Source organism: Hesperophylax consimilis, chromosome 17 (assembly GCF_061612785.1).
Source record: "Hesperophylax consimilis isolate HC1 chromosome 17, BYU_Hcon_1.0, whole genome shotgun sequence".
In the NCBI taxonomy this organism is placed as follows: Eukaryota; Metazoa; Arthropoda; class Insecta; order Trichoptera; family Limnephilidae; genus Hesperophylax; species Hesperophylax consimilis.
This window is the reverse complement of record NC_142852.1, coordinates 31,103,257-31,117,066: the sequence shown is the minus strand read 5'-3', so window position 1 is coordinate 31,117,066 and position 13,810 is coordinate 31,103,257. Positions and strand designations below refer to the sequence as shown.

Here is a 13,810-nt window from a genome sequence, read left to right as displayed (position 1 = left end):
CTAGTAACTGTTACTTTTGCATAAAGGCACTTGAAACAGCGCGCGGTCCGATTTAACATCCTTGTTACTTTAACTGACAGTTAATTTTTTAACTTAGCTCACGATTTAGCATTCTGTTGAAACAGACGGCCCTTAAATACTTATGAGTATACCTATACCTACTGTAGTAGCGATGAGTCGTTCATGAACGAGCCGCGCAGTTGAGCTAGCTCTTTTTGATGATTTGTATACGTACGACTCTCGGTAAGCCGTTCCACGGCTCAATTGAACAGTTAATCTTTTTATCAGGAGATATTTTAGAAAATTAGCGCCATTAAAATTATCCAAGTATTAATTGTTATTACATACTCAGAGACGTGAACAGCGTCTGACAGTCCGACATCTGGACTTGAACATATGTACCTAAATTTACTTACTAACTAGGATCTTATCATCATCTTATTATTTATTTTATTTTAACCTCTCGGACAAAGACTATTATTTACTTTGTGTTCCTTTGCGAACTGTCAAAACGTGACAATTTTTGTGTTATTCACGAGTTTTGTTAAAAGCTTCATAACTCACGTTTTGGGAAACGTAGCCTCATTCTAAAAAATGTTTTGGAAAGATTATGAAATTCACTATCGTATTGTTTTGTTATACGTAAATATTTGCGTTTCTAAATATACATTTTCTGAAAACATCAAAAATATGTAAAAATCGCTGACCATTATTTCAAAGCTGTGAAAAATGTACTTTTTTCTGAGTATCATAAAGAAATAACACTTTATATATTGAAGAAATATAATTAAAAACTATTAGTCACCTCAAAATATTAACCGTCCAAACTAAAATATTTTTAATAAATTATTTAGAAACGCAATAAATTATGAACGAACAAGATGACAGATCCAATCGACTTAGATAATGCACCTCTACATTCCATAGATATTCTTGAATACAGACGCGTAGCGTTATTCATTATCGATACTCTGTTTTTTAAATCATGGCAATCCGTATACTAGTGATGGAAATAAATCGATTTTTGTAAAATCTCGCGCGTTTACGTGAAAAGACGTTCTAATGTCTTGACCGCTATTATCATATTTACGTCTTTTGACGTTCTAATGTTCTGAGTGGTTAAATGCACATTTACAGTTATACATAACCAATAATAAATATATATTTTATTTTATTAAGTAATAATCGCGGTTTTGAACTGTTGAATATTTAATGGGAAAATATCTATATCAGGGGACAGGTAAATTAGTAACAGAATCATTTTTCCGAGCGGCATTACTAATGGTAAGTTAGTTCTGCATTTTGGAACGACAAAGGTTCTGTGCCTGCGCGCTCTTGTGTAATTGTCGGGGACATAAAACTCAAATTTTTCTATTATATCGGGAATACAGATGTTAACGTTTAGAAGTTTATACGCTGTTGTCAGCAAAGAAGTTTTCCTTCTATCAGTGAGGCTATTAATACCCAGAATGGGGGACAAAAAGGCTGATGGATATAACCAGGGATAATATCCGAAGTCTCTAAGATATAAATGTCTCAGAAACTTCTTTTGTACTTTCTCTGTCATTTGAGAGTAAGTTGAATCCATTGGTCCCCATATTACAGAACCACTTTCCAAAATTCTACGTACTAAACTATAGTATAGCACACGAATCGTGGCCGAGGTGCAAAAATGTCTGGAGTTGCTTAGCACAAATCCTAGCATTCTTAAAGCTTTGTTGCATATTGTTTCTAGGTGGACGTGAAATGTTAGGTGCGTGTCAAATGCGATTCCCAAATCTCTCGAAATAACAATGTGCTGAAGAGATGAATAAGACATTTTGTAGTTATCGTTTAATCGTTTTGTTTGCCTTGGTGTAGCATATAATGGAGCATTTCTTAATATTAAATCCTAATTTATTGGTATGACTCCATTCAACGATAGAATTTATATCACTTTGTAGCTGCAAGCAATTTTACAAAGATTTTATTAAAAGGAATAGTTTCATAGTGTCATCCGCGAATAAGAGAAACTTAGAAAATTTTATGCAATGGTAAATGTTGTTAATAAATAGCGAGAAAAGTAAGGGTCCAAGATTCGACCCCTGTGGAACTCCAGAGTTAGTGATGAAGGTGGAAGAGTGGAAAATACCATAAGTTACGTATTGTTTTGCTGAAAATCCAAATTGGTCGAGTTTATTTAGGAGAATAAGCGTCGTATGATCATTCATTCGCTTATGTTGGGAGCGAGAGCCGTTATGGGGGAGCGTATCGGGCGAGCGCAGTATTCTCATTGATCATACGCTTTTGGTCACAGCCTGCGTGGAAGCATCCTAATTGTAAACAGTGGGTCTTGTTCCAGAGTCTTGGGTGGAGCTGGGCACACGGAGTATCACCCCACTGTCCTTTGCTGGGGAGGAGTACCTGCGCCTGCTGAGGGAGGCACAGCGGGAGAGCCGCTCCGGATCCTCGAGGCACTCCTCAGGACGCGCCAGGTGAGTGTGATCTGGACCGGTTCTGTGACAAAACAAAACATTGCCTGGCCTAGCATAATCTCACCTAACCCCACCCAACCTCACCTAACCCAACCCGACGGCCTCTCGACTAGCAATCCAGAGTTCATGGGCTCAAATCCCGGCGTGCTCAAGTAAATTATTTGATTGTTTTGTGTTATTTCTCATTTTTTCAGTATCGCCCTGGTGTAAGACCACCATTCAGAATTGAAAAGTTGCTTGAAATGGCTTTAGCCGTGTTTTGTGACCAGATCTGAATAGCCCGTTACTTCCTCACCTTCCTATTCCCCATCTCTTTCCCCTTGGCAAGCTTCAACCTCACAACATGCCTCAATCGGGGTTACCATAGTCTAACTGGCTCCTAACTAACTAACTAACTGTATATTTGTACATTTACCATATTATTTAATTAATGTGATTCCTCAAAATATTTAAATAAAAACTTAAGAACTGCTTACTGCGGTTTAAAGCCAATGAATCCACCTACATTTCGCCGTCTGCCCAATATTTTTAGGTTGTATAATTTTGGCACATTACGACAAGCGATCACTCGAAAAGTTTTTGCAAATTTGCCTTAATGTGCCAAAAATCCCTCGAATGGCTAACCTAACCTCGTCTTACCCAATCTAATTTATCCTAACCTCACCTAACCTTGCCTAACCTACTCCTACACCTCTTGAAATCCAATCTCCATATTCCCTTACAATCACCATCCTCAATGATAACCATGTCTTCAGCAAACTATGCCCTTAATGTCCCATTAAAATATACCATCGAAGGACAAAGAAGTACTGCTCGCGCACACACATCCAAATATATAGGGAAAGAGGAAGAAACCAAGTGCGCAACGCGGGGAGGCGGTGTGACCTTTCTACGATTTGTCAATAATTGACACACAGGCTACTGGCATTGTAATATCATTAATTAGTCCTTTTTACAATGGCGCATAAAGCGCTGGCCGCGTAAATAACAGAACTACATACCAAATCGGGTATACAAAATTGAATATTTAGTTAGACACTTCGCTACGCTAGTCGGTTATAATTGAACATTCAAATCCTGCGCAAAAAAGTACCACAATGAACTGTGTTGCAAACCGTTGCCTTACTTTCAATGTGCGCTCTTCGGCTTTGGTCGTAGTTGATTAAAAGTATTCTCGAACTCCCGGTGCCAAAAGTATGGTCACGTGGCCTGCCTCCGGCTCGTCGAAATGATACCCAGATTTTAAGTTATGACAAATATATCTGCCGTTGAACTCTATAGCCACACCGAAACTTATCTCGTTAACGAACGCCAACACTTATAAAACTGTTTGTTTGCAGCCCCAAGAGCCCCCCCAACAGCCCCAACACGGAACCCAGCACTGAAGATGAACTAAGAGGAGTTGACTTCAACTATTGCCCCAGTCGGGTAATCATTTTATTTTATTTTTAACATATAAGCACTGCATATAAGTGTTATTATCTGGGCAAATATTCTCTCGAAAGATCGGAATATTTCCGCTTCGCAATAACATCCAAATAAATTAAATATTATAGGAAAATTATTTCCATCAGGACCTTTTTGTGGAGAGGAAGGGGTGAACATGTATTGTAGGAGGGAAGAAACGCAGAGGTCGGCAAATCGATCCACAGCCGAGCTGTTGAATTGTTCTCATGTGACAAATCGTCACCCTAATGCTTAACAGCTTAATGCCTTTGAACGGGTCACGCTCGCACGGTAAATGCGTTACAATTTCTGCTAGTTCGAGTGACGCTCGCCAGTTTCGACTAAGGCTCGTCAAAAGTTAGCGATGTAATTTTATTATTTTCACATTTTCGTGTATGTATGAATGCATCATTTTATTTAACACTTTTTATAAAAAAAACCCTAGCATTAAGTGGTTAATCGTGCATGCGAAAAATTAGAAAATTGTTCAATCTTCATTTTAAAACTAAAAATAAAGTACCAAAAATGATAATTAGTCACTTTACTAACAATGACTTAAGCTAATGTAATAACGTTTACGAAAATAGCTTCATCTTAAACAACTATTATGATGTTGCATTGGAATAATGAAAGGAAATCTCCACTACCGTAAATTTTGCTAATTGGTCGTTTGGACAAATAAGCAGTAGGGCCACGAAAAGTCAACACGGTACAAATGTTGGAGTGCATTTGTCCTGGTTCTTGACTATGCACCGGTGTCGAAGACGACAATGAAGCTTTTCCATTGAAATACTGGTAGAATTTCGTAGAAATGTCGTTGAATTTAATGTTTCAAAGACCCAATCCTGTCTGATTACGTCTAAAAGGGATCCAAATGATAATCTAGTCTCCTTCAACGGAAGCAATCTTCCGAACAGGCCTTCCATTGATAAGCTTGGTGTAACTATAAGTGACCAGCTCAGGTACGGGGGCTCCATCGAAGCCAGAGTAAAGTTGGCCTCTCAGAAGCTGGGCGTACTGTACAGGGCCCGCAGATACTTTAATAGTACACAACTGCTGACCCTGTACAAATCGCAAGTGCGCCCTACTGTCGAATTTGGCAGCCATCTCTGGTCCGGAGCCCCTAAATACCTGAAACAAACCCTTGACTCTGTGCAGAAACGGGCGGTCAAAGGTCAAGGGTTATATATCCTTTTGTTATTAAACTTTTATTTATTTTACTAAACAGCTCGGTTTTGAATTTTCTGTTATGATTCCGTTTCTTACTTGTTGATCATTTAGTTGTTCCCAAAAGCATGAACTAAAGACGTATATAATGTGTTTCAGGAAGGAGAATTGAGCAGCGCCGAATGGGTCTGGCAATGGAGTAGTCGGCCCGATCAGATGCCTCCCAAGTAAGTACCGCACCTTCCTCTTCGCCTCCCTTTCTTCTTTCATCAGCTCAGATTCCTTCGACGGATGCAATCTTCCTAACAAAACACCCAATCTTGTATTCGTCAGCCCGGTTCCGTGATAAAATAGAACGCTGAAGAAAAAAAAACCCCAAAACCTTACATATTCTTGTTCATTTTATCATGTTTAACCTCTCAGACATAGAATTTTATTTACTATGTGTCCCTTTGAGAACTGTCAGAACGTGATAATTTTTGTGTTATTTACGAGTTTTACTAAAATCTTCATAACTCACGTTTTGGGAAACGTAGCCTCATTCTAAAAAATGTTTTGGAAAGATTATGAAATCCACTATCGTTTTGTGTTGTTATACGTAAATATTTGCGTTTCTAAATATACATTTTATGAAAACGTCAAAAATATGTAAAAATCGCTTACCATTATTTCAAAGCCTTGAAAAATGTACTTTTTTCTGATAGCATAAAGGAATAACACTTTATATATTGAAGAAATATATTTAAAAACTATTAGTCACCTCAAAATATTAACTGTCCAAACTAAAATATTTTTAATAAATTATTTAGAAACGCAATAAATTATTAACGAACATCTTGACAGTTTCAATCGGCTTAGATAATGCACCTCTACGTTCCATAGATAATCTTGAATACAGACGCGTAGCGTTATTCATTATCGATACTCTGTTTTTTAAATCATGGCAATCCGTATACTAGTGATGGAAATAAATCAATTTTTGTAAAATCTCGCGCGTTTACGTGAAAAGACGTTCTAATGTCTTGACCGCTATTATCATATTTACGTCTTTTGACGTTCTAATGTTCTGAGTGATTAATGGGTAACGCCGCCCCGGGAACCATTTGTTGGTTTGCCGACACTTCTGCCATATGTCACCCCAAGTGGTAAGCTACGTTTGGTCACTTAGCAGGGGTGCCCAAGTTCATGGAGTGAGGTTTGTGCAGATCTTCGCGGCGTCTGCATAGCCGGAGAGACTGGTTGAGGAAGACCCTTTCACTTCTCGCGACGCATCGCCTTGCATCGCAAAAGGAGGGATGGTTCATACATCCGTTACTTCTGGACACACTGGCTTACATTCCTACCCACTTCTCATCATATCCAGAACTTCCTTTTCTTAAAAAACCCTCCATACAGCATCCGTATATAGAGATACTGTTAAAAAAAAAGTTTTTCTTGGTCGCTGTTCCGTTTTATCCAGTTCAATGGCTGGGCTGTGTGCCTCTCGTGTTTCCTCTCTCCTACAACATGGTCACTCCTTCCTTACCTCCGAAAGAACCTCCGTGATTTTAAATCGAAATGCGTTACTGTAAACTATATTCTAAACCGTAATATCTATAGCTAGCAATCTCTCGGGCAATACGTCGACAATAATAGGCAATATATTGGGCTGTATTGCCCGACAATACGGTCTTCTTGACTTCGAAGCGTTGTCGTAAAGTCATGCTCATTTAATTACCTTTATGTATTGTTTGTTTGTTTGTTTGTTGCAGGGATTGGCGCTTCCGCCACCCGGCCGGACGCCGCGCACCGCTGTCCCTGCGCCGCGCTCGCCTCGGGGGCAAACCCCTCTTCTCCGCAGACCTGCTGGCCTCGCTGCTGCTCAGCAACCTGCTCTCTCTGCTGCTGGGGGCTGGCATCGGGTACCTAACCTAACTTAACGTAACCTGTATCCACATCTACCAAACGTTGAAAAATTGTGGAAAACACATTCCTTTTATTTAGGGATTCTGCAAGAAATTTGTTACTTCACTTTTGATATCGTTAATGTAATATAATAATAATAATTCCCAGAGAATAACCAAAAAAATTACATTCTGGATTATTTGTAGGAGCATAAGACATCTTTCATAGAATTCTTATTAAATTCACACGTTAACAGTCAATTGAAAAATGATATGTCCGAATCAACCGCACTTTTCAAGACGGGAATTTCAGGTGTCAGTCTGTTGAAATGCAATGTTGCCAGTTCTTTCGGAGCACAGTTAAAGACATTTTTTAGTATCAAATTGAATCTGAGCTTGTATAGTCATTATTGTATGTGTAACTAAAACACTGTTTAACGGTTTTGTTAATTAGTAATGTTTTAATTGTTAAATATTGTATTATTTTTGTTTTCAGAGTTTGGCTCACTCGGCGGTCCAATATCCTCTCCAAAGTGTCCCTGCAGTGATGCGGCTGTGTCTGATATACCTTGGGTTCAATCCCCGCCGCTAAACCCTAAAATATGTTCATTATATTACTTTAAACGTAGTTAATATCTACATTTTTTTTTTTTTTTTTAATGAGATTTTTGAAAACTAATTGAAATCAAGAAATGCTGCAGTCTGACAAAAACATTTAGAAAAATAAATTGAAACTGCTGTATTAATTATGTAAATTTTCACATTTAAGGAGATGATTCTGCACATTGTGTTTGTAATTTGACGTCTGAAGATTCTTCTCTTAAATTTCATATGCAGAACTACTGTCTTTCACCGTCTGTATGACATCCAAAATGGATGGCGATATGCAGTGTAATTGAGACAGAGCGCGCGCTACATGGCATAGAACCGAAAGGAACTAAGTCTGATTCTATCGTAACATTCAAATGTAATTGAAATATCAAAATTATTATTTTATCAATGATTTGCAAGCAAGATTAATGCTTGGAAAAGTGTTTTTTTTTAATTGTGCATGTTGAAAAAGACCCAAATTTGGGTAGCAATGTTTATGCCCTTGAGCGATAGCTACCCAAATTTGGGTAGCAATGTTTATGCCCTTGAGCGATAGCTACCCAAATTTGGGTAGCAATGTTTATGCCCTTAAGCGATAGCTACCCAAATTTGGGTAGCAACGTTAATACTCTTGAGCGATAGCTACCCAAAATTGGGTAGCAATGTTTGTGCCCTTGAGCGATAGCTACCCAAATTTGGGTAGCAACGTTAATGCCCTTGAGCGATAGCTACCCGAATAATACATAATGTCCCAAAACGTCTGTCACTCGAGGTGTTTTTTTTTTTTAAATTAGCTTGTGGTTAATAGCGGTGATCAAACAATTTTTCCCTGTTACGAATATCATAACAATATTTAAATTACTCCCTCTATCATCGTTACAGTGATTGCATGCAGCTTGTGCAATGATGGAGGACTTATTGAATCTATTGCTTCGGACCGCTCTTCTACTAACTAATTTCAGTGTTTCGAAAACGGTGTCGCATACTAACTTGGTGTTGCCGTAGTAATGATAATTTTCAATTCGAATTTTCTTTCCACATGTTTTTGTTAAACTGTAAATAATTTAGATTGATCAGTTTTAAGGTAAATTGATTGACTTTTAAGTTGATCAACTTTTTAGTGAAGAAATTTTGGAAAATGGTTGAGAATTAACTTTTTACAGCGGAATCTCACTTTTGAAAACCTGATGAAAAAAAGATCTATGATTATGTAAGAATTTTTTGCTTTTTATTTAAGATAATACATAATATGTTTTCTACATATGAATTTAAAAATCAGTCACGTTGTACTATGGGTAGTAATTAGCAATATATATTATGTTTTTCTATTGTTTATCAAAATAATTACATACTAACAGATAAAATCTCGCTTCCGCGGTCTGAAAAGTTCAATGGTTCTTTTTGAAAATAACAGATGGCGCCACTTCTGTTTACAACTATCTAAACTGTACAGTCATCAAGATAATAATACTATATAAATTATTCGTCGTATTATCTTGTTGTTACAGTAAATTGATAAAACTGCCACTTTTCAGTGTTCTAGATGCTTTTAGTATCGCCCTAGTGAAGGACCGCCATTAGGAATGTTTGAAACATTGCTTGAAATGGCTATAGCTGTGTTTGGTGACCAGATCTGATTAGATAGATAAAATATGTCAAGTTGAGAATGAAACGCAAATTAAAATGTACAAAAAAATACATTTTTTAATAACCAGACTATTCAGATCTTGTCGCTTAAATTTTTTTAAGTCATATCGGCTTCAATTTTTATTCATCTCTCACCAGGGCGTTACTGAGAGTATCTTCGACAATGGAAAAAAGTGGAAATAATACATATTGGTTGTACTTTTGAATTTTTCGTTTATCTAGAATTTTTGTTTTGTCAGCTTTATTTCAAAATTTATGGTTCCAATTATTTTTATTTTTTTTTCTAGTTTAAGTTAAGCAAATGAATTAATTTTATTTTTTATTAAAAATAAATATGGAAATAGTTTTAATTTTTAATAAAAAAAAAATAAAACTTATTTCTATTTTGCAAACATTTTATAATTTCAAAAATAAAAGTTTTAAAAAAAGATAAATATAAAATATGTATTCTTTGTAAATTATAAAAGTTAAAGGAAAATATTTAATGTTGTTATTTTTTTTTTTGACTATTCGAAAGTTTTTAATCTCCACTGTTTAAAGAATTTCGGCAGAAGTAAGGTCAAATTGAGCTTATTTTAAGCATATGAATAAAACTACAACACGTTTTTATCAATCGGTGCGTGCGTGATGATATTTTCATTTTAAATAAATGCTATATTCAATTTTAATCACATTTGTCTACTGTCAAAAAGTTGCATAATATTTCGTGCCGTTACACTTTCGGCGATTTGTCAATAAATGAATCGTCAGTATACAGGCAACTCGCATCGTAATATTCCATTTATACAATATGCTTAAGAATTCTAGAACTTCCTAAATCGGGTGAACGAAAATTTTGGCTTGTTTCAAAAATGTTATATTTTTGTTAAGCTATTTAGTGAGATCGGTGTTAAAATTTACCCACCTCACACAATTTTAGCGTCGCTACGTCAGGCGATTGGTTTAAGAACGAGCAACCAGATCCTGTGCAGATAAGTCTCGTATGATCGTATGATATACACCGATTGAAATTGATTACCTGCTTAAGAAATTTTTTTCGATACTTGAAATCGTTCGACCAATCTCTCGTCAAGTAAGGAGAATACTGTTATTTCGTGCGTCCATACCAAGCTTATCGGTTTATATCTTCATTGGTATCGCCCTCGTTACAGACCGCCATTTTTACGAGTCGTTATTGAGATGCGTTATCTCGTCTGTGCAGTCTGGCCGTCTTCTGTGCTTCCTCCCTCCCACAACACGAGTCTCTTCAAGACCTAGATTTACTCCTTCGTTTCCTCAAAAAGCCTCTCTACACAGCATCCTCAAAATATTACGTAGGTCCTGCGAGAAATTATTTTTTGAATCGTTGCTTCAAAATGGTTTTTTTTCCATGTTTGATGACTAGATGTGATTAGCCAGATACAATTCGCCACCTTACTCTTCCCATCTCCTTTCGCTTCGCACTACCTTCAACATCACAACATATCCCAATTGGGTTGACGGTTGGGAGCAGTTGGCACTCTTGTGCGGTAGTTTTATATAAAAAAAATCTCAGGCAACATTGACTCGCTGCAGTAGGTAACAGCTTTCATACATAAATACATATTATGTACCATTTATGGAACAAGCAAACCGTGACAAATTTAGTACACATTTATACGTGCATGTAAAAGTATGTTATGTATAAACATTGGTCCAAAATCACTCCAATTTTTGATTTTTCGTTATAGTTTCTAAAAGTCCATAAGATAAAATCCAAATTAATGGATTATTTCCGAACGTATTCGAAGACTAAAAACTGTTTTCTGAAAGGTGACAAAATACGCTTTCAAATTTTATTATTAAATTTTTAATGCAAAAATAAAAAAAGTTTTAAAAATTACTCACCTTACGTTTTTTTTCCATCAAACCCAGAGGTTCCCAAACTTTTTTGCCCCGTAGACCACTTGCCGAATATTGAAATTTCCTAAAACTATTAACGTCCCTTGTGATAATCATTTATTTTTTTAGTAAAAAGATTCCTTTCCCTTGCCTGTCCAACAACGGGGTGGCGGTATAGTTCCTCTGTCTTTACATTGTGCAGACAGGGGCGCCCTTGTGAGGTATTACACCAAATGAAAATGAAGCAGGATAAGCAACGGGAATTTCTTTCTGCAGCTGGCTCTACAGAACTGCCCCTTAAGTTCTTTGTCAGTGCTTATTCCGGTCAGTTCTTGTCACATGATATCCGATTCTTCAACGTTGCATTTCCATAGTCAAAATGTCCTCAAACTTAGGTTTGAAGTCTGTGTGAAGTGCATTTAAATGTTGAACGTCATTATTATCCTAGACGTGTTTCAAAAACATGTTGGGGAACTAGGAAAATTCGCGGCTTCCAATGTGCAATGTTTTGCTTGGAATATATTAATTCTGACGAGAAAAGGAACGTAGACTATCTCAATTAACAACTTTGTGTCATTTACGGAACTCCAAAATGTTGACTTGAGGTAAATGGGGATCCGTTCGTATGTACCCCCATTTGAATCTCGTGGACCCCCAAATTTTTTTCTCGCTGACATAGACCCCCAGCATGCTGATATCGACCCCTGGGGGTCCATATAGACCACTTTGGGAACCTCTGTGATTTAGATCATATTTTTCACCACAACGGTAAGGGAAACGCAATGATTTCTATGATCCAGTAATATGAGGTCTTTCCAAATGCCAACAAATTGATTCGTCAGATATGATTTCAGATTATAGTTTATTTATTTTTGGGGTATTATGCCGAGTTGCTCTACCTCCTTCTTCGACTTGTTTGTTTCGAGAACTGAACAAATTAGCTTGACGGGTTATAAAAAGTCTTTCTCTACTGTTAATTAATTATTTGTACGAAGATTATAAAATTATATATATACAAAAACTTATTTTATTCTATGTATCTATGGTGAATATATCATTTAGTGTATAAATTGTTCACCAGATGTGACTCTTGTTCGAAATATTGGTTTGAATTTGAACCACGAGAATTATGGTATATTAAATCTTATATTAATGTAAGGGATTTCCAATAAGAGGTGTTATTTTGAATAGCCCGCTATTTCGGCAGATGTTAGATTTGAAGCTGTAATTTTTTGACATTTGACAAGTAGAAACTACGCCATTAATAAAAATGTAACGATACGCGCTTCAACAACGTATTGAAATTATTAAAATTCACTTGAGTGAATCAAATGCAAATCATCTTGAGTGATGAGGCCCATTTCCACCTCGGTGGCTTCGTCAACAAGCAAAATTGTCGCATCTGAGGCTCTGAAAACCCAAGAATTATTGTTGAAAAACCTCTCCTATCCTCAACGTGTGACTGTTTGGTGCGGTTTATAGTCCGGCGGAGTCATTGGACCTTTCTTTTTCTACAATGAGGCTGGAGCAACAGTTACGGTGAATGGATTGCGCTATCGAGAGATGATTAATGATTTTTTATGGCCGGAATTGGATGGTATTGATCTGGACAACGTTTACTTTCAACAAGACGGCGCTATGTGCCACACAAGCAACGAAACCATTGATCTTTTACAATTGAATATCAAAATAACACCTCTTATTGGAAAACCCTGTATATATCTCTCGTAATGTAAAGCTGTTGTAATGTTTGCATTTTTTTGGTAATTTGTTATGAAGATGAGAAGACGGGTCGTGTAATTTTGTATTTTAATATTTTTATAAACGGTAAGTAGCATATCTCACTTTCATTATAACATACAATATTGGAATGTAGCTAAAATATTCTGTCATAAGTTTAATAAATAAATAAAAACAATTTTATCTGTTTTTATTATTTACTAGCTGTACCCCGCCACGCTTCGCAGTGGCTCAGTCCATTTGTGCAGATAGAGAAACAATATTGTGTTTTACCTTCACCTCAACAGATGGCAATGTTTTTTCAAAATAAGGATGTTTTTACTTGTCACAGGTGATATCTATACAGGGTGTATCGGCAAGTACCCGACAAACTTTAACCAGCTATTCCTCAGCACATTTGGAGTAAAAAATGTTATGGGCACTTTGCTGTCCGGTAACATTTTTTTTCCATTAAAAACAAAAAATAAATAAAAAATCCACACTCCGTCACTGTCATTTGCATTGTTTCTCGTGTTCAACAGCTGTTATTAGCAAGTGTGTCAAAAAGTGTCCTCGCTCTTTCGTACAAACTAAATAATAATAGTTAAAAATGAGACGAATGGTGCCGTGCCATTTCATTGTGATTGTAAAAGCGCGCCAACGTAGGTACGTACGTACATTATTCAACGAAACTCGAACAAAATATATCCAGATGGGTTTTCAAACTTTGACAAAGGATAAAACATTGGTGACATGTGGTGAAAATATGAATAATAAATTTTTTATTAAAAAAATGTTACCGGACAGCAAAGTGCTTATAACATTTTATACTCCAAATGTGCTAAGGAATAGCTGGTTAAAGTTTGTCGGGTACGTGCCGATACACCCTGTGTAATATAGGTATTTGGGGATCTTGTGAGGAGGCACGGAATGAAAGATGGCGGTGAAGGTAACAGTGTTTTATTGAGTCAGGTTGCCGTATGTGAGATGACTTAGGACTGATGTTGAACACTCCAGATGCAG

The 13,810-nt window shown here is 36.6% G+C and overlaps 1 protein-coding gene across 3 annotated transcripts in view; it reads left to right on the top strand.

The window, feature by feature from the left end:
* The window catches only part of BNIP3 (BCL2 interacting protein 3), a 104,888-nt gene that overhangs the window by 20,995 nt on the left and 70,083 nt on the right, over positions 1-13,810 (top strand). Inside the window, exons 2-6 of one of the 3 annotated variants that reach the window (XR_016303540.1) lie at positions 2,327-2,474; positions 3,815-3,902; positions 5,247-5,314; positions 6,839-6,988; positions 7,467-12,243. Coding sequence is in view for 2 of the 3 variants with exons in the window: in XM_089641658.1 (XP_089497784.1) it covers positions 2,327-2,474; positions 3,815-3,902; positions 5,247-5,314; positions 6,839-6,988; positions 7,467-7,518 (506 nt within the window). In the remaining variant the exon portion in view is untranslated. Of the gene's footprint in view, positions 1-2,326; positions 2,475-3,814; positions 3,903-5,246; positions 5,315-6,838; positions 6,989-7,466; positions 13,005-13,810 lie in introns of those variants that run through there. The other 2 variants (XM_089641659.1, XM_089641658.1) reach the window with 2 other exon arrangements.